Source organism: Daphnia magna, linkage group LG9 (assembly GCF_020631705.1).
Source record: "Daphnia magna isolate NIES linkage group LG9, ASM2063170v1.1, whole genome shotgun sequence".
Lineage (NCBI taxonomy): Eukaryota > Metazoa > Arthropoda > Branchiopoda > Diplostraca > Daphniidae > Daphnia > Daphnia magna.
Window position 1 is genome coordinate 4,580,036 of NC_059190.1, and position 18,501 is coordinate 4,598,536.

An 18,501-nucleotide genomic window follows, 5' to 3' on the forward strand; every position below is an offset into this window, starting at 1 on the left:
TCGGCTCACGGTTTACTTCCCCGATTCTTGCCGAACACTTCGGCTCACGGTTACTTCTCCGCTTCTTGCCGAACTCTTCGGCTCACGGTTCACTTCCCCGATTCTTGCCGTAAACTTCGGCTCACGGTTTACTTCCCCGATTCTTGCCGAACACTTCGGCTCACGGTTACTTCTCCGCTTCTTGCCGAACTCTTCGGCTCACGGTTCACTTCCCCGATTCTTGCCGAACACTTCGGCTCACGGTTACTTCTCCGCTTCTTGCCGAACTCTTCGGCTCACGGTTCACTTCCCCGATTCTTGCCGAACACTTCGGCTCACGGTCACTTCTCCGCTTCTTGCCGAACTCTTCGGCTCACGGTTCACTGCCCCGATTCTTGCCGAATACTTCGGCTCACGGTTACTTCTCCGCTTCTTGCCGAATTCTTCGGCTCACGGTTCACTGCCCCGATTCTTGCCGACCACTTCGGCTCACAGTTTCCGCTATCCACGTTCCCTCAATGTACCCGTCTGCCCCGCTTTAGCCCTTTCCACCGTTTTCCCCCCGGCGTCTCTCCTTCGTTATGCTTCCCCCGATTGCCCTACGGTCGGAGCCGTGACCCCGTACCCCAACAATTTAAGGTGCTAAGACCAGTTGGGTCGTCGACTCTCAGGGGTCCCTGACAGCCACCGCCTCCGCAGCACAGAATCGAACAGAAACACAACCAAAAAAAGAGACTTACCAGAGGTTCTGCATCTCCACCATGTAACAGTAAGTTGTATTGACGGTTCACAAGACTAAGACTGGGGGCTTGATACACGACAACGGGGGACTATATATGGGGGGGAAACACTGACGTCACACGTCCGGTAGCATTGCATACCGGATCACATAACGTGGTCATTGACCACGTGACAATATCAAGTAAATGATGTGCAAAACAACAAATCCTCTGTCAGCAATCTACTTTTTTTGTTGTTGACATTTTAGATTAGTCATTAAAAAAGAATCATTAATTTACCAATCCATCCCTACGCTTCGAATGAACCTTAAAGAAGATAAGCATATTTTTTCTTTCACCACGAAAGAAGGAGAAAGGGAAAATTTCGGGATCCATCTAGAAACCGCGATCATTTTAAGCTCGTGCTTGTTTTCAAGTACAAAAAACAAAAAAAAACAAAAAAAAAACAAACAAACAACACTAACAAGCAAATTTTATGTTTCTTTGAGTAATCCATGCTGCTAAGCTGTAACTTATCAACCTTGAATAGCTTACGGTGTTTGGCTGGTAGAAGGCATCCGCAACTCGCTCTTTTCCCTCTCCTTCTGAAATTGAAATCTATATATCTTCTTAAGTTATATGTTTCATTAAGAACAATGAATGTAGTAAGAATCTTTGTCCGAAACTCTATTTAAGATTTGTGGTTTAGTTTAGACGTCCAAATAACATCACCTGACAAGCTTTAATACGGAGAGATAGGGAAATAATCACATTCTGTAGTTGGAAGAGTCCATGTACAGACACATGTTATCAGCAAACACACACATAACTGAATCTACCCATCCACCGATTTGGCAGTTTGTCTTTGAAGAGAATAGTGTTGTACCTAAAATGAAATCATACCTCTGTTAAATGTTAATTATGTTATCCATAATTTTGATTTTGTGCAAGAATTTATTTATGTGCCTCTGTGGCGCAATTGGCTAGCGCGTTCGGCTGTTAACAGACGTGTCTAACTGATCTCCCAAGAGTGACATCTTGCGGTGAGTCCAAAGAAACTGTTTTGTTCTTTTTTTTCTCTCTCTCTTCTGGTTGTATTGGATCTTGTAATTCGTTTTGTTTCCCTTGTTTTGTTTGTTAAGGCGCCATTTTGGTATTGGCCCTTTTTTTTTTTTTTTTTTTTCTTTTTAGCATTTTTCCCGCCTCTTTGCCCCTTTGTTGTGGGTAAAATGGGAACGGAATCCCCAGACGTCTGGCCACGTACTGCCGAAATCTCTTTTGGTAATACTGAAGTGACCAGGCATGAATTCTACGAATGTTTCGAGCATGATAATAATGAATCTGACAGCATCTTTGATGCTGTTTCTCGCCTACCAGGGCGAGCCTTTTGCGTTTTCCGAATTGGGTTCAAGACCGTCAAAGACCATATTGCATTCTTGAATAAATTTAGTGCAAAAGAATCTGTAGTCATTAGTGGCAAGGAGGTCCGAATTAGAGTTAGAGATAGGTCAGTTAACCTCGTACGCGTTAGAATCCAACATTTCAAATTCGATGATGACCTTAGCCTGCTAAACAAGAGATTGCGCGAGTTTGGAGTGATTTCTCGGGTGTTTTGGGACACGTATCAGGATAGGTCGCTTCCAAGGTGGAACGGGATAAAGACTGGAGTTGTCAATGTGGATATGGAGATCAACAAGGGCATCCCATCTTTTATCACCTTTGGAAGCTACAAGGATCCACTAATGGTGTCTTATGCAGGACAAATGCACACATGCCGCATGTGTGATTCTCCCACCCATGTCTTAGCTAATTGCCCCAAGCAACCCCGTAGTTTAACCACCCCCAGCACCATTTTAAAAGGCCCCATGGGAACACGTAGCTATAGTAGTGTACTAACAAATCGTGGGACAGTTAAAATTGTTAGGAAGCCCCAGGAGACAGGGCCGACTGGTGGCGGGAAAATGCCAATTGCTCCAACTGTTGACGCTGATTCATTTCCCGAGTTAGCCCAGAGGTCAACGATGTCGCCTGTTGTCGTTTTTGATAAAGCTCCGGAGGATCCAATTTCGAAACCCGATGAAGCTGAGTCTCTTTCTGACACCGATTCTGACGCTGAAGACACTAGCTGTGTGGATTCGTCTGTGGCGTCTTATTCGGTAAGGAAAAAGAAAATGAAAGAGACGAGGGAATTCCGCGACCAACAAAAACAATCAAAAAAAAGGAGTCGTACTGCCTCTTCCCATTCCCCCGTCGAGGAAGCTGAGGAAATTGAATCTGATGTAGCTCGTTTGGTTGAACTCGGGTCTCCGACTCTAGAGGTTTCAGGTTCGATACCGAGTGTGGACACCAATTCTTTTCCCACCCTTTCGGGGGGGGGGACGATGTGCCAGCCGATACAATTGCACCTAGAGTACCATCTATTCCATCCATGATAGATCAGATGGATAACGATGTGGATGAAAAGATGGATGCAACCGAGTTGTGTTCGGTTTCAAACCCTGAGGAAGACTTTTCCTTTTCTGATGAGAGTCTTCAGCCAGGCCAACGGTCACTTGACAGCCAGAAGGCTAGTTATGTGAGCGAGACTCAGGAATCTTTGGGCGTCCCCCTCAGCACTCAATCGACTTCTATAGCTAATAAAAATAAAAGGATATAATGCACTGAGTGTATATTGTTGGCGACACCATGGATACACAAAGCAACATTAGAGACACACATACGAAACACAGAGCACATACAGCGTTACCACACTCCACGAGATCACGGACAAGAAGGAAGAATAAAGGAAGCCCCCCCTTTTCTAAGATGACTCCCACCCACGTTGCCAGACTAAAAGAAAAGCCTGGCGTCGTCACTTGCTCAAAGGAGGGGAAGGGGGTAAAGCGGGTTTGCCAAATGGACAGCCGTTTCTAATACCCTCTCTCAAACCCGTACCTCCTCAATTCTTCTCGTATGGTCCTACCCCGATGCGTTCACGTAACTCTTGGAACCTTGGCGCTGGCAAAGCCTTCGTGAAGATGTCGGCCAGTTGGTCTTTGGAGCTAACGAATTCGACGGCGATCTTGTTGTTTTCTTGCAGCTGTCTTACAAAGTGATATCTCACGTCAATGTGTTTTGATCGCCGCGGATGGACCGGATTTTTGACCAGACAAATAGCACTTTGATTGTCGCAATACATCTTAACGGGATTTGGTGGTACCTCGTCGCCTGAAGACTTTTCCATTGGGACCGGAGAGGAGTTTAGGCCGTTAGCCAGCGCGTTGAGCCAAAGAGCTGTCTTCGCTCCATCTGATAAGGACACATATTCCGACTCGGTAGTCCAGATGGACACACATTCTTGTCTCCTGCACGACCATGCCACTGGCCCTCCCTTGTAGAAAGCGATGCATCCTGAGATGGATTTTCGGTCGTCTACATCACTGGCGTAGTCGGCGTCGGTATAGACTACGGCTCCTTCATCCTTCCGTCCACCCAGCCATATACCGAAGTCGAGCGTACCTTTCAGATAAGCGAATATACGTTTGACTGCGTTCCAGTGCGCCGGCTGTGGGTTTTCACAAAATTTAGACACTTGTCCAACGCCGTAGGCAATGTCCGGTCTAGTGGTAGATGAGAGATAGAGCAGGAATCCAACTGCCGCACGGTAGGGGATTAAAGACATGTCCACTTTCCCCTCGTTGCGTGGCACCATCGAACTAGAAAGGTGAACGCTGGATTCGGCTGGGGTCAGCTTGGGACGGCTATCCGTCATGCCGAACTGTTCCAGTACCTTGAGTATCGAGTGCTGCTGCGAGAGAAATACTTGTCTATTTTCCCTGTCGTACTCGATGTTCATACCAACGAATCTGGTCGGGGGGAGACATCTTACTTCCAATTCGTTACCGATCCAAGTAGCGAAGCGTTGACACTCCTCATCAGAACTGCTAGAAAACCATCCGTCATCTACCCAGATGAAGAGATATGACACGATGCTATTGTTGACCAGGATGAACACGCACATATCTGCGTCCAGTGCCTTAAAACCATATCTGAGTAGGGCGGCGATGAAGGTCTTGCACCAAAGACGGGGAGCCTGCTTTATGCCGTAGACCGCTTTCAAAAGCTTACACACGTGATCCTCTTTTCCAGACACCACGAATCCTTCGGGTTGGGTCATGAAAATTGGTTTGTCAACATCCGCGTTCAGAAACGCAGTGGCCACGTCGAACTGAAATGATTTGTATCCGAGTGATGCGGTGAGTGATAGAACAGATCGAATTGAGTCAAGGCGTGGCACAGGTGCGTACGTTTCTTCGTAGTCGACGCCGTACTGCTGGTGACATCCAACAACTGTTAATCTTCCTTTAAAGCGTGGGGCCACGAAATCTGGCTTCAGTGGGTCTCCATAGCCCGGCTTATATTTCCCAACCCATTTGTGAGGCAGTATAGCGCACTCAGTTGGTACATGGGATTTTGGGATGAGCACCCACGATTTGTTCTTGATCTGAGAGTCATACTCCGACTTGAAAGCTGGTAACCACTGTTCCGCATATCTTGATTCCACCGCTTGTTTGTAGGTTTGTGGTTCATCAACTTCTAGTTCGAAAAATGAAGAGCGCTTAGGGGCTGGATCAGTGGATGCTGCATTTCCGAATGATTCCATATATTCCATGTATCGATCCGTGTATCTTGGCACGCGGCCGGATCTTGTTGGTCTTCGATAATTGTGTGAATCGTGAATCGATATTGGTGGGGCGTCAACGTTGGGGACTTCATCCACTTCTTGATTCTTGTTGGCGTGATCAGGAGTCACAGCGTGAACAGGTTCCGCATTCGCAACGTCGAGGACTTCCGTACCCTCTTCATTTCTGCCGCCAGGAGCCCGTTCAATCTCCTCCTCTAAGGCCTCGACTTGGGGAGCTTCTTCGACTGATGCATCTTGATTATCGGGAGTGTCTTGGCTTTCATCTACACCTTCGATTAGTTGAGTCTGATTAAGTACTTCTACTAATAGTTGCATTGGTTCCATTGGGCTATTGCCCTTTTCAGCTGTGAGTGGGTGATCTCCAATCAGGATTGTTTCATCGAAGGTCACATCACGGGAAACGATTATTTTCCTCTCAACAGGGTTCCAAAGTCGCCAGGCCTTTTGATTTTCACCGTAGCCGACCATCCAACATGCTTCGCCTTTAGGATCTAGTTTCTTGCGTAGCTGGTCGGGAACGTGGGCGTATGCGCGGCAGCCGAGAACCCTTAGGTGGGCAACCGATGGTTTCTTGCCGAATAATTTCTCGAACGGAGTGACTTCTGTGTGGCTGGTGAGAGTCCGGTTGAATATGTAAACGATAGACAGAAGAAATTCGCCCCAGAGTTCTCTGACTTCATTTCTGATGTTGCACGGAAGTTGGTTGCTGTTGTCGTTAGTGTACAGGCCACTTCTCACGGCCTCTACAACTGTACGCATCGTTCTCTCGGAACGAGAGTTTTGTTGTGGAGTGTACCTAGCAGTAGTTTGATGAATAAGACCAGTACGTTTTTTGTATTCGCTAAAGTTTCCACCGAGGATGTCGGTTCCTTGGTCCGTCCTGAGTATTTTTATTGGCCTTCCGGTTTGGGTTTTCATCATTTCTGCAAATTCCATGAAATGCGTGCCAGCTTCATTTTTCGTCTTCATGAGTTTGGCTACTGTATAACTGCTGTTGTCGTCTTTGAAGATGACGAAGAAGCGATGGCCTTCAGGAGTTGGCACGTGTAATGGACCCCCGACATCGGAGTGGATCAAGTCGCCGATATTTTCCACGCGGCCGCATCCGGTTGGGAACTTGCTACGGTGGAGCTTTCCAAAGATGCAACCTTCGCATATGAGTGGTTTTTTGACGTCGTTGAGGTGCAGGCCGCATACTGCTTTAGATTTGTTGATCTTTAAAATGTCTTGACAGTTGAGATGGCCGAATCTTCTATGCCAAAGTTCGAGGGACGCCTTGGTACTCCCATTACCAACACCGTAGAGCGCTGTTGAAGATTCTTCGTTCAGTTCCGTTGGGTTTTTGGTCGTAGCGCATAATCTGTAGAGGGAGTTTTCGACACGAGAGCCAGTCATGAATTTTTCGTTAGTTTCCTTATTAGCGAAAAAGACCTGTGTATCAGTGAACTCAACATTGACGTTACAGTCGGTGGCTGCTCCAATTGAAAAAAGATTAATTCCAAGACCGGGAACGTATAACACGTCGTGGAATGTTCCTTTAAGCTTCACACCATCTACTTCTGTAATGACGTCGATGTTTCCTATACCAAGGGCTTGTAGTTCAACACCACCAATTCCATTGATTTTCCATGTTCCGGGTGGAATTATTTTGAAAGTGGTGAAGAAGGACCGTTGATCAGTCATGTGATTGGTTGCGCCCGAATCAGCGTTCCAGACCTTGTGTTCCCGTGCAACCAGACACAATGACGAAGAGATACAACCAAAACCTCTTTTCTTGTTGAAATTTTCTTGTCTCGCCTGACCACGTTCTTCTTCTCTTTTTGTTGGACACTGATAAGCTTTGTGTCCGTTTCCATTGCAGTTGAAGCAGACGACTGAGCCGGCATGTTGGCTGCTTTGCTGCTGATCGTTTTGTTGTTGTCCATCTTTTCGTGCGTATGAGTGGTTGTGCGGATTGGAGCTGCCACCACCTCTACCTCCTCTTCCTCCTCTGCCTCTGCCGCGTCCTCGCCATTCGCCCGTAAAGTAGGGGCCTCGTCCACGGCCACGGAATCCCCCTTGCGCGTGTGCTGCGTTGTCGAAACTTTGCCCTGGGGGTGTCTTTGCAGCGCTCTCCCCGGCAAAAGCGGCTGCCTTAGGCCAGTGGAACGCAAAGAAGGCCGTATCGGTCGGATCCATCGCGCCGTTGTTGGCCGCTCTGCTGATGGCTTCTTCGTTTACCAGTCTTGGTGTTAGGTTTGCTATTGTTTGCTCGTTCCTTGGTAGATTGTCCCAAGCCGAACGGAATAAGCGAAAACTGGGGGGCAGTGTTTGGATAATTTTCACAACGAGTTGTTGTTCAGTGACAGGTGATTCCAAGTTTCTCAGCTCTTCTGCCATGTTTGTGTATACTGCAACATGATCCAGCACTCTGTGCTCTGTGAACGGTAATCATGTGTGAGTCAACAAGATTCTTTAGCTTTATGAACTGTATAGTTAGTATACCAGGATTGTATTTGTAGTTGAAAAATTTCTCTAGCAGTAAATTGCCGTTGATAGGAGCAGCGTTGGCGTATTGCAGTATCAGACGCTCCCACATTTCCGCGGAGGACGCACATCCTTCGATGAGAGTTTGCTGTGGCCCCTCAACGTTGCAGAATATTATAATTCTCGCCTCTGCATCCTTCATGTCCCAAGCGTCTATCAGATTTTGGTTCGCGACCTCCTGGTTCTCATTGAGGTTCTGTCAATAATTGAACATAACGTTAATTAACTGGCGTGCGTAATATGCCGCGTCTGCGTATGTGAGCTCTCAAGGAACAGCATAATTATGTGTGAGTTCTCAATAGAACAAACAGTGGTACTCTGTCGTGTCCTGGTACGCGCATAAAATATGTATACATACATATATTTATATATAAATATATATTTATATTTTGTTTTAATCAAACGATCGTGACTTTCACCACTCGTTAGATGCGAGTGTGGCGTGTGTGAGGCCTGAGTGACGTGAACGATAATTTGTCCCAAGCAAATGCGTTTACCCGACTTACAACGACATAAAATTTCTTCACAATTCATGCTAGAATGGCAGTATAGTGTTTCGATTTCAGACAGAGGCTATATAGTGAGAGGATTAATTCAGACTGCTTTGGCCGGCTGAAAACAAAGTCAAGCTTACAGGTATCATGTGAATTGCCTATCTGATAGAAACACTATTTACGACTGCAAACTTGAACAATAAGCCAAGCATTTAATGTTTTTCCATCATCAGGTAGTGTCATATTTCTATACCAACACGTGGCTGCAAAGAAGCAAGTCTGGCCCCACAATTACTGTAATACGTTTCATAATTTTAAAAAAACTGGTCATTGACTTCATTCTGAGCAGCCGTTGGATAGAAACATCACTTACAACTACTCGTCAAATCAAATCTCTTTCTTCTATGTCCAGGAAAAAAGCTTAGTCTTTCGCCATCATTACAATTTTCGTCTCTCTCATTTTCTTTTGTAAAGAAAAATTCTCAAAATTCAAGCTTTGTTCTTTGTCTCGCAAGACGTCTACATAGAAAGACAATAATTACCAGTTCGGGTCGAGGTTCAAGTCTCGTGACGACGTTGAGAACACGTGCTCGTTGCAGCAGCAGTGTACACCCATATCTAAACGAGGTCCATTTTTCCGGACCGCTTAACTTCGTTATTCTGTTGACTTCTCTCGAGGCTTCGTGATTCATTCTTGTCGATTAATTGGCGTGTCCTGGGCCCATAACCTAATAAAAATAAAAGGATATAATGCACTGAGTGTATATTGTTGGCGACACCATGGATACACAAAGCAACATTAGAGACACACATACGAAACACAGAGCACATACAGCGTTACCACACTCCACGAGATCACGGACAAGAAGGAAGAATAAAGGAAGCCCCCCCTTTTCTAAGATGACTCCCACCCACGTTGCCAGACTAAAAGAAAAGCCTGGCGTCGTCACTTGCTCAAAGGAGGGGAAGGGGGTAAAGCGGGTTTGCCAAATGGACAGCCGTTTCTAATAATAGCAGATAAAACCCTCAAAGCAATGGAGGTCGTTAGAAGGAAAAAAGGCAACGATAACAAGACCCAATCCCCAAAACCCAATTTTAAATTTTAATCATGATTAACATCGCGACATATAATATCAACAGAATATCGTCACCTGACAAACTTCAAATAATGCTCAATTTCTTTTTACATCAAAAACTTGATATTATATGTTTGCAAGAAGTAGTATTCCACTATAACACCGTATTTACTAACCATTACCAGATGCACACAAACCTCGGCCCTAGAAAACATGGGACAGCCATCCTAGTACGACACGGCCTGAGCGTCAACAACATTTTGTTTGAACCGGAGGGGAGGTTGATAGCCATGGAAGTAAAGGGTTTTGCTTTTGTGTGTATTTACGCCCCATCTGGTGACCAAAATAAAACTTATAGGGATTCCTTCCTCCGGGAAACTATTCCGGCTTATGTTGCCCAGTATGAGGCACCAGCAATTATATTGGGAGATTTTAATGCCGTTGACGAGATCGATGACCGGAAAAGTAGCAAGACAACACCACCTAAAATTAGACTAGCACTACTAGAACCCCTCCGAGATTTAGTAAAAGCCCTTTCATTAACAGATGTCTGGAGAGATATTCGGAAAAATAAACCTTGTTGGACGTACTTTTGTGCGACTAGCCAGGCTAGATTGGACCGAATTTATTGTCAGCACCACGTAAAATTTTCTGATATCCATTTGCACGAGTTACCACTCGGGGATTACAGACCAATCGTAGGGTATATAAACAGTACCACCCCTCCTCGTGTAGTGAGAAACAAGTCAAGGGTTTTATGGAAACTTAACACATCAATCCTCGAGGAGGAAGAATATATAAAATTGGTGCATGTCTTTATTGAAGAAATGTCCCAACATACATCGCGTATTGGAAACGTAGACCACTGGTGGGAGAACATTTTCAAACCTGGCCTCAGGCGTTTATCAATTAATTATTGTAAAAAGAGAATCTGTGACCAGAGAGTCAAACGGAAATTACTCCAACATCAACTAAAAGACACCGTGAACAATGCAAATCTCAATCATGCGCGCTACATGGAGTTGAAACGTGAGTTTCTAGCCTGGGAGCGAGAAGCATTGAGGGGATTTGCAATACGTTCACGCGTTCAAAGTACAGCCGAAGAAGAGACATCTACCTTTCATATGAACAAGTCAACGAGTAATTTCCAGAAGTCTCTGATCACCCAACTCACAACTAATGATAACTGTAAAATTACCCAATCTGAGCAAATTAACCTAGAAATAATTAAACATTTCAGTGGAATCTTTCAGAACCAGCCCGCCCCTAATACCCATTTAGCTGGAAAATTTATAGAAGGGATTAGAGGTGCACTTAACCGCACAAAACCCACTAAAAACGACCCGGGTCTATCAGTAGTAGCTCAGTCGTTAAACGCTCAAGCGTTCAATCGAGGAGTACTAGGTTCGATCCCGGAGAGTGACAATCCACTAGTGTCTCCATTTACAGTAGAGGAAATTAACAATGCACTTAGGGCAACTAAAAAGAACAAGGCCCCAGGTACAGATGGCATTCCTTTTGAGTTTTATTTAAAATTCTGGGATGTTATTGGTGTTCATTTTCTAGAGATGATGATTTGTGTCCTCGACAAAAGAAAACTTCAACCGTCGCAGGGAAGGGCAGCTATTAGATTAGTCCCAAAAATCCCAGCACCGAGTAAAATCACAGATTACCGGCCAATTTCATTGTTAAATACCGATTACAAGTTAATCGCGTCAGTATTGGCTTTTCGTCTGAGAAATTCTCTTTAAAACTCTCTAGATTCACATCAAAAGGGTGGTGTACCTGGCCGCTATATCTTTCACAGCTTGTGTTTAATTCGAGATGTCATTGATAATACAGGCCGTAAATCAAAAGAAGTATCTTCCCTCAAACCGGCCGCTATTATCGCGTACGATTTGGAGAAAGCATATGACCTTGTCAACCGAGACGTACTGTGGGAAGTGATGACAGCCATGGGCTACCCTCCCCTGTTTGTTGATTGGTTAAAAACACTGTACAGTATAACTGAACTATGCCCATTGAACGGTAATGACATAGTCGGTACTGTGGACAATGCACAATCCGTGCGACAGGGGTGCCCTCTGTCAGTCCATCTGTTTGTCCTCTATATTGAACCGCTTTTAGTTTGCTTGTCTAGGGGTATTGACGGAATTGAACACTACGGAAAACGCATCCAAGTTCGTGCATATGTAGATGATCAGGTAGTTTTTGCCTCATCAATGAAAGATGTACGTCGTGCATGCGAGATTATTCTGGAATTTTGTGCCTGGACAAATGCACGTATTAACAAGGGGAAGACAAAATTACTTGGTCTAGGCATCTGGACCCTACATGAAACGCAACGACCTGTAGTGACACAGTGGGCAGCGGCGTAGGCTGGGGTTCCAGAGGTTAGGAGTTCGATTCCCCATAGAGGCAATTTAAAACAATCATATTCTAAAAGTAAATGGCCATATGATTGGATATCTCAAGTAGATGAATTAAAAGTTCTCGGAATTACTTTTTCTTCCGAAACAAAAAAAACAGTTAAAGACAATTGGCAAAGACAGCTCAACATCATCCAAAATATTCTCATCAAAAACACACACCGTCATTTCACTTTTTATGGTCGCATCCTTTTCATTAAACAACATGTTTTGTCACAACTTGTTCATATAGCCCACGTACTTCCCTGCAACAAAACCCAAGCCCTTCTCCTCCAACAAAAATGCAACAAATTCCTTTGGGCACAACGAAGAGAGCACCCACCCCTAAATGTTTTGATCCGCCCCCGGCTTCAAGGTGGGATTGGTGACGCTTTACTTTTTCCATTCTTCCTGTCCCTTTTCACTCGGCAAATTTTCAAATCTTTAATCCACCCCGAGGCTATTGAGAGAACTGCAACTGTGTATTGGTTGGGGCCACTTCTCAAGAACCTCCTTCCACAAATCACCCAGCCTAGGTTTAATGCAACCCATTCATCGCATCCATACTTCACTACCTCACTTTCAACCATCACCGATCTACTTAAAGCTGGCATCTTCACATCGTCAACTGTATCGAATCACCGCGCCACCTACAATCACCTGATCGCTAACATAGGGCAACCAGGGAGAACAGAGATTGCGAAACCGGACCTTGACTGGGCTTCCATCTGGCGTTGGGTGGCCAAAATCAAAGGAAAAACGCCGAACTGGTCTGGGATTTTAACCATAACCAGCTTCCCACCAAAATGCGTCTCAATAGTCTCAATCTTTCAAACAACGACCAATGCCCTCATCACCAAACCCAACGACCTGACAAGCTTTAATACGGAGAGATAGGGAAATAATCACATTCCGTAGTTGGAAGAGTCCATGTACAGACACATATTATCAGCAAACACACACATAACTGAATCTACCCATCCACCGATTTGGCAGTTTGTCTTTGAAGAGAATAGTGTTGTACCTAAAATGAAATCATACCTCTGTTAAATGTTAATTATGTTATCCATAATTTTGATTTTGTGCAAGAATTTATTTATGTGCCTCTGTGGCGCAATTGGCTAGCGCGTTCGGCTGTTAACCGGAAGGCTGGTGGTTCGATCCCACCCAGGGGCGTTGGAATAGAAGATTGAACAAAGGTGTGAACACACAGACACTGCATTGGTATTTTTAAAAACCTCCCTAATAATTTGCCTTCTTGCTGGCCGAGTCATCAGTGATGGAAATCCATGATTGCTCTACAGATAACAAGGTTTTGGTAACGTTGGTTAAAGTTGTGGCGTAGCACTCAGGTCGTTGATGATAAACAAATTTGGTTGCTTCACACACATGTACATGATGGCGGTGATCTGAGTCTTTATTGCAAAATTGAAAAACCACTGTTCTCACCCAGGGTCGAACTGAGGACCTTCAGCGTGTAAAGCCGACGTGATAACCGCTACACTATGAGAACGTTTATTCATCGCATCAGCGATGGTTTCGATGCAACTGACCATAGAATCGGAAATATCTTATAGAAATCAACTTTCACATTTGATTTGGAATTAATAATGTTGTTCCCACCCAGGATCGAACTGAGGACCTTCAGCGTGTTAGGCCGACGTGATAACCACTACACTATGGGAACACATGTATAACAATTACTACATTGAAATTGAATTATAGCAAGTCATGTAACCAACACTTTGTATTATCCAATTTACGTTGGGGTTAAACCTACCAACCTTTGATTAGGAATCTCATGTTCTAACTGCTGAGCTAGTCGGCACACATGCAATATCAAGTAAATGATGTGCAAAACAACAAATCCTCTGTCAGCAATCTACTTTTTTTGTTGTTGACATTTTAGATTAGTCATTAAAAAAGAATCATTAATTTACCAACCATCCCTACGCTTCGAATGAACCTTTAAGAAGATAAGCATATTTTTTCTTTCACCACGAAAGAAGGAGAAAGGGAAAATTTCGGGATCCATCTAGAAACCGCGATCATTTTAAGCTCGTGCTTGTTTTCAAGTACAAAAAACCAAAAAAAAAACAAAAAAAAAACAAACAAACAACACTAACAAGCAAATTTTATGTTTCTTTGAGTAATCCATGCTGCTAAGCTGTAACTTATCAACCTTGAATAGCTTACGGTGTTTGGCTGGTAGAAGGCATCCGCGACTCGCTCTTTTCCCTCTCCTTCTGAAATTGAAATCTATATATCTTCTTAAGTTATATGTTTCATTAAGAACAATGAATGTAGTAAGAATCTTTGTCCGAAACTCTATTTAAGATTTGTGGTTTAGTTTAGACGTCAAATAACATCACCTGACAAGCTTTAATACGGAGAGATAGGGAAATAATCACATTCTGTAGTTGGAAGAGTCCATGTACAGACACATGTTATCAGCAAACACACACATAACTGAATCTACCCATCCACCGATTTGGCAGTTTGTCTTTGAAGAGAATAGTGTTGTACCTAAAATGAAATCATACCTCTGTTAAATGTTAATTATGTTATCCATAATTTTGATTTTGTGCAAGAATTTATTTATGTGCCTCTGTGGCGCAATTGGCTAGCGCGTTCGGCTGTTAACAGACGTGTCTAACTGATCTCCCAAGAGTGACATCTTGCGGTGAGTCCAAAAAAAACTGTTTTGTTCCTTTTTTTTTTTCTCTCTCTCTCTTCTGGTTGTATTGTATCTTGTAATTCGTTTGTTTCCCTTGTTTGTTTGTTAAGGCGCCATTTTGGTATTGGCCTTTTTTCTTTCTTTTTTGCATTTTTCCCGCCTCTTTGCCCCTTTGTTGTGGGTAAAATGGGAACGGAATCCCCAGACGTCTGGCCACGTACTGCCGAAATCTCTTTTGGTAATACTGAAGTGACCAGACATGAATTCTACGAATGTTTCGAGCATGATAGTAATGAATCTGACAGCATCTTTGATGCAGTTTCTCGCCTACCAGGGCGAGCCTTTTGCGTTTTCCGAATTGGTTTCAAGACCGTCAAAGACCATATTGAATTCTTGAATAAATTTAGTGCAAAAGAATCTGTAGTCATTAGTGGCAAGGAGGTCCGAATTAGAGTTAGAGATAGGTCAGTTAACCTCGTACGCGTTAGAATTCAACATTTCAAATTCGATGATGACCTTAGCCTGCTAAACAAGAGATTGCGCGAGTTTGGAGTGATTTCTCGGGTGTTTTGGGACACGTATCAGGATAGGTCGCTTCCAAGGTTGAACGGGATAAAGACTGGAGTTGTCAATGTGGATATGGAGATCCACAAGGGCATCCCATCTTTTATCACCTTTGGAAGCTACAAGGATCCACTAATGGTGTCTTATGCAGGACAAATGCACACATGCCGCATGTGTGATTCTCCCACCCACGTCTTAGCTAATTGCCCCAAGCAACCCCGTAGTTTAACCACCCCCAGCACCATTTTAAAAGGCCCCATGGGAACACGTAGCTATAGTAGTGTACTAACAAATCGTGGGACCATTAAAATTGTTAGGAAGCCGCAGGAGACAGGGCCGACTGGTGGCGGGAAAATGCCAATTGCTCCAACTGTTGACGCTGATTCATTTCCCGAGTTAGCCCAGAGGTCAACGATGTCGACTGTAGTCGTTTTTGATAAAGCTCCGGAGGATCCAATTTCGAAACCCGATGAAGCTGAGTCTCTTTCTGACACTGATTCTGACGCTGAAGACACTAGCTGTGTGGATTCGTCTGTGGCGTCTTATTCGGTAAGGAAAAAGAAAATGAAAGAGACGAGGGAATTCCGCGACCAACAAAAACAATCAAAAAAAGGAGTCGTACTGCCTCTTCCCATTCCCCCGTCGAGGAAGCTGAGGAAATAGAAACTGGTGTAGCTCGTTTGGTTGAACTCGGGTCTCCGACTCGAGAGGTTTCAGTTTCGATACCGGGTGTGGACACCAATTCTTTTCCCACCCTTTCGGGGGGGGACGATGTGCCACTCGATACAATTGCACCTGGAGTACCATCTATTCCATCCATGATAGATCAGATGGATAACGATGTGGATGAGCTCCCAGAAGTTAAGCTGCGTCGGATGCAGACGTCTTTTTGTGTTCTCCCGTTTTTCCATCATTTTGTGAGTTTTTGTTATTTTTCATTACTTTTTGTTGTTATATTCGTGTTTTTGAGTGTTTATTTTGTATAGTTTAGCTGTTTTTGTTGTGTTTTGCCCCAAATTGTTTTATTTGTGTGTTTGTTTACGTGTGTGGGGACCTTCCCCCCCCCTTTGGGCAGTTTGTTTACATTGTCTAGGGGACAATGGCTGCCAAGTGGCTCAATAGTGTAGATATTGATTTTGGGGTTCAATTCCCGAAATTGAGTATGCGTACGGTTCATGGTTTCGTGCGTAGTTTGAAGGTTGATGCTCAGGATCTCTTAGGCCTAGTTGCTGTGCTAGATACGAGAAACCAGGTCGCTAGAATTACGTTTACGTCAGAGGCATATACCTCAAATTTTTTGTCCCAACACAGTGGTATCGTCAGGACTGAATTGGAGGGGAAAGAAGTTAGTGTAGTCATCAGGGATAGCAATATTCAAGAGAAATTTGTTCGAATTGCAGGGATTCCACAGAACCTAGACTTGGGAATAGTTCAGACACGTCTTAAAGAATTTGGAAATGTAATTGAAGCTCGGTGGGAGCGCTATCGGGTGGCAGAGGATGAAGTTTTATACCCTGTCCTAGCCACTTGGATGATTGTACGAATGACGGTGACGAAAAACATTCCCTCATACATTACCATTGGCAGTTATCGTGCCATGGTTAAGTATGAGGGACAAAAGCCCACTTGCAGACTTTGCGACGAAGAGACACACTTTAGCTACGACTGCCCAACTTTGAAACGAAACCAGGAACCCACCATTGTCCAAAAACCTGTTGCCAAAAAGACTAAAAAGACAGAGACTATTAAACAGACACCCGTAGTAATTCCCGTGGTAGCAAATTCCATGGTTTCCCAGGTACCTCTGGAAAGTGAATCGCAAGATTCACTCTCAGAAAGTACTAATAATTTGGAAACTGAATCCATGGAATGTGACACTGCTACCACTTCCGCATCTGTACCTCCGAAAGACAACCCTTTGAAACCAATTTCAAAATCCAAAATAGCAGCACCTGACACAGAGACAGAAGACCAGGAAACAGTGACAATTATCATGGAATCAATGGAACCCGACACGGGGGAAATTGATACCACTGATCCAGACAAAACTAAGGACCCCCTGAAAATTCCCACGTTACCACGAAGCAAACGATTTAAACCTACCCTGACGCCCCAAAATTTGAAACCCACTTCAGGCATTCCCGTACTAAAAAAACCTAACACATGACTTCACAATTAAAAATCGCTTCTATCAACATTGGAGGTATTCGATCAGTCGAGCGACGTCAAATTCTTTTAAATTTCTGCAGGGACGGTAATTTAGATATCGTAGGACTTCAAGAGGTAGCCTTTCACTCTTGCCCAATTATTGAAAGCTGTTACCACTTGCTAGCAAATGTCGGTCCCAACAAAAAAGGAACAGCCATTCTAATTAGACATGGTCTGGAGTATTCTCGACTGCTCCTTGAACCTGACGGAAGGCTTATCTCCATTGACGTAAAATGTTTTCCGTTTATTAATATCTATGCCCCGTCAGGTAAGCAGGTAAGGAATGAGAGAAACAATTTTCTTCGTCAAACCGTTCCTGCCTACTCGATTACCACTCGACTGCCCTTCGTGTTGATGGGCGATTTTAATTGTGTTGACGACATCCAAGATAGGGCAAATATCCAATCCCTCCCTGTCCCAAGTAGTGTTGTTAGCTATGCTTTGAAGGAGATGGTTACTGGTCTTGATCTGGTAGACATCTGGAAAAAGCTAAATCATAGTGATCCGGGCCACACTTTCCATTACCACGATGGTTCTTCTAGGCTTGATAGGATTTATGCTAGTCGATCGTTTGCTGATAGATTTTTACATATTTGTTTGCAGTCTTTATCGATTAGTGACCATCAGTCGGTACAATCCACACTTACTTGCAATCTTGATCTCCCAAATCGTAGCAGACCACCTGCCGGATTGTGGAAACTAAATACTTCAATATTGTCAGAAGAAGGTTTTCAGAAATATGTAACCAATTTTATTCAGGAATCTGCTAATCATCCTCTTAGGGAAAGTAATGTAGCAAATTGGTGGGAGAGTGTCCTGAAACCGGGTATCAAGCGCATTTCGGTGGATTATTTCAGGCAAAGAGCAAGGCTGATAAGAGAAACTAAGTTTTTCTATCAATCTTGCATACAGGAAATGGCCGAAGCAGATACCTTTGATTGGGTTGCCTTTCAACAGTTGAGAAAATTTTCAAAGTCTTGGGAGGAGAGAACACTCAAAGGGTGTGGGATTCGTTCCCGCTGCTTCGAAGGGCCAGATGTAGAGGAAGCAAGTATTTTTCACATAAATCGTGCCAGGAATAATTATCGAAAATGTTGCATTGATAAGATCATTGCCCCCAATGGCACTTGCTTATCGACCAAAGAGGAAATTTCAGCAGAAATTGT

General features: G+C 44.1%; 1 protein-coding gene, 3 non-coding genes and 1 pseudogene across 4 annotated transcripts; 3 read left to right on the top strand and 2 right to left on the bottom strand.

The window, feature by feature from the left end:
• The first annotated feature begins 1,927 nt into the window (after positions 1–1,927).
• Positions 1,928–2,823, top strand: LOC123475798 (annotated as a pseudogene).
• A 10,165-nt stretch (positions 2,824–12,988) lies between these two features.
• Trnan-guu lies at positions 12,989–13,062 on the top strand. Its single transcript has one exon. It is a non-coding gene; the product is annotated as a tRNA-Asn (tRNA).
• A 264-nt stretch (positions 13,063–13,326) lies between these two features.
• On the bottom strand, positions 13,327–13,399 carry Trnav-uac. The gene has a single exon. It is a non-coding gene; the product is annotated as a tRNA-Val (tRNA).
• A 101-nt stretch (positions 13,400–13,500) lies between these two features.
• Trnav-aac lies at positions 13,501–13,573 on the bottom strand. The gene has a single exon. It is a non-coding gene; the product is annotated as a tRNA-Val (tRNA).
• A 1,176-nt stretch (positions 13,574–14,749) lies between these two features.
• On the top strand, positions 14,750–15,965 carry LOC123475801. The gene is made up of 2 exons (XM_045178849.1): positions 14,750–15,704; positions 15,877–15,965. The coding sequence occupies exons 1-2, from the start codon at positions 14,750–14,752 to the stop codon at positions 15,963–15,965; spliced, it is 1,044 nt and encodes a 347-aa protein (XP_045034784.1).
• Positions 15,966–18,501: the final 2,536 nt, after the last annotated feature.

Coding starts and splice junctions, on each gene's coding strand:
- LOC123475801 (XM_045178849.1), top strand. CDS start 14,750: ATGGGAACGGAATCCCCAGACGTCTGGCCACGTACTGCCGAAATCTCT. Junction 15,705..15,876: donor AAAGAAAATGAAAGAGACGA/GGGAATTCCGCG, acceptor ACCAATTCTTTT/CCCACCCTTTCGGGGGGGGA.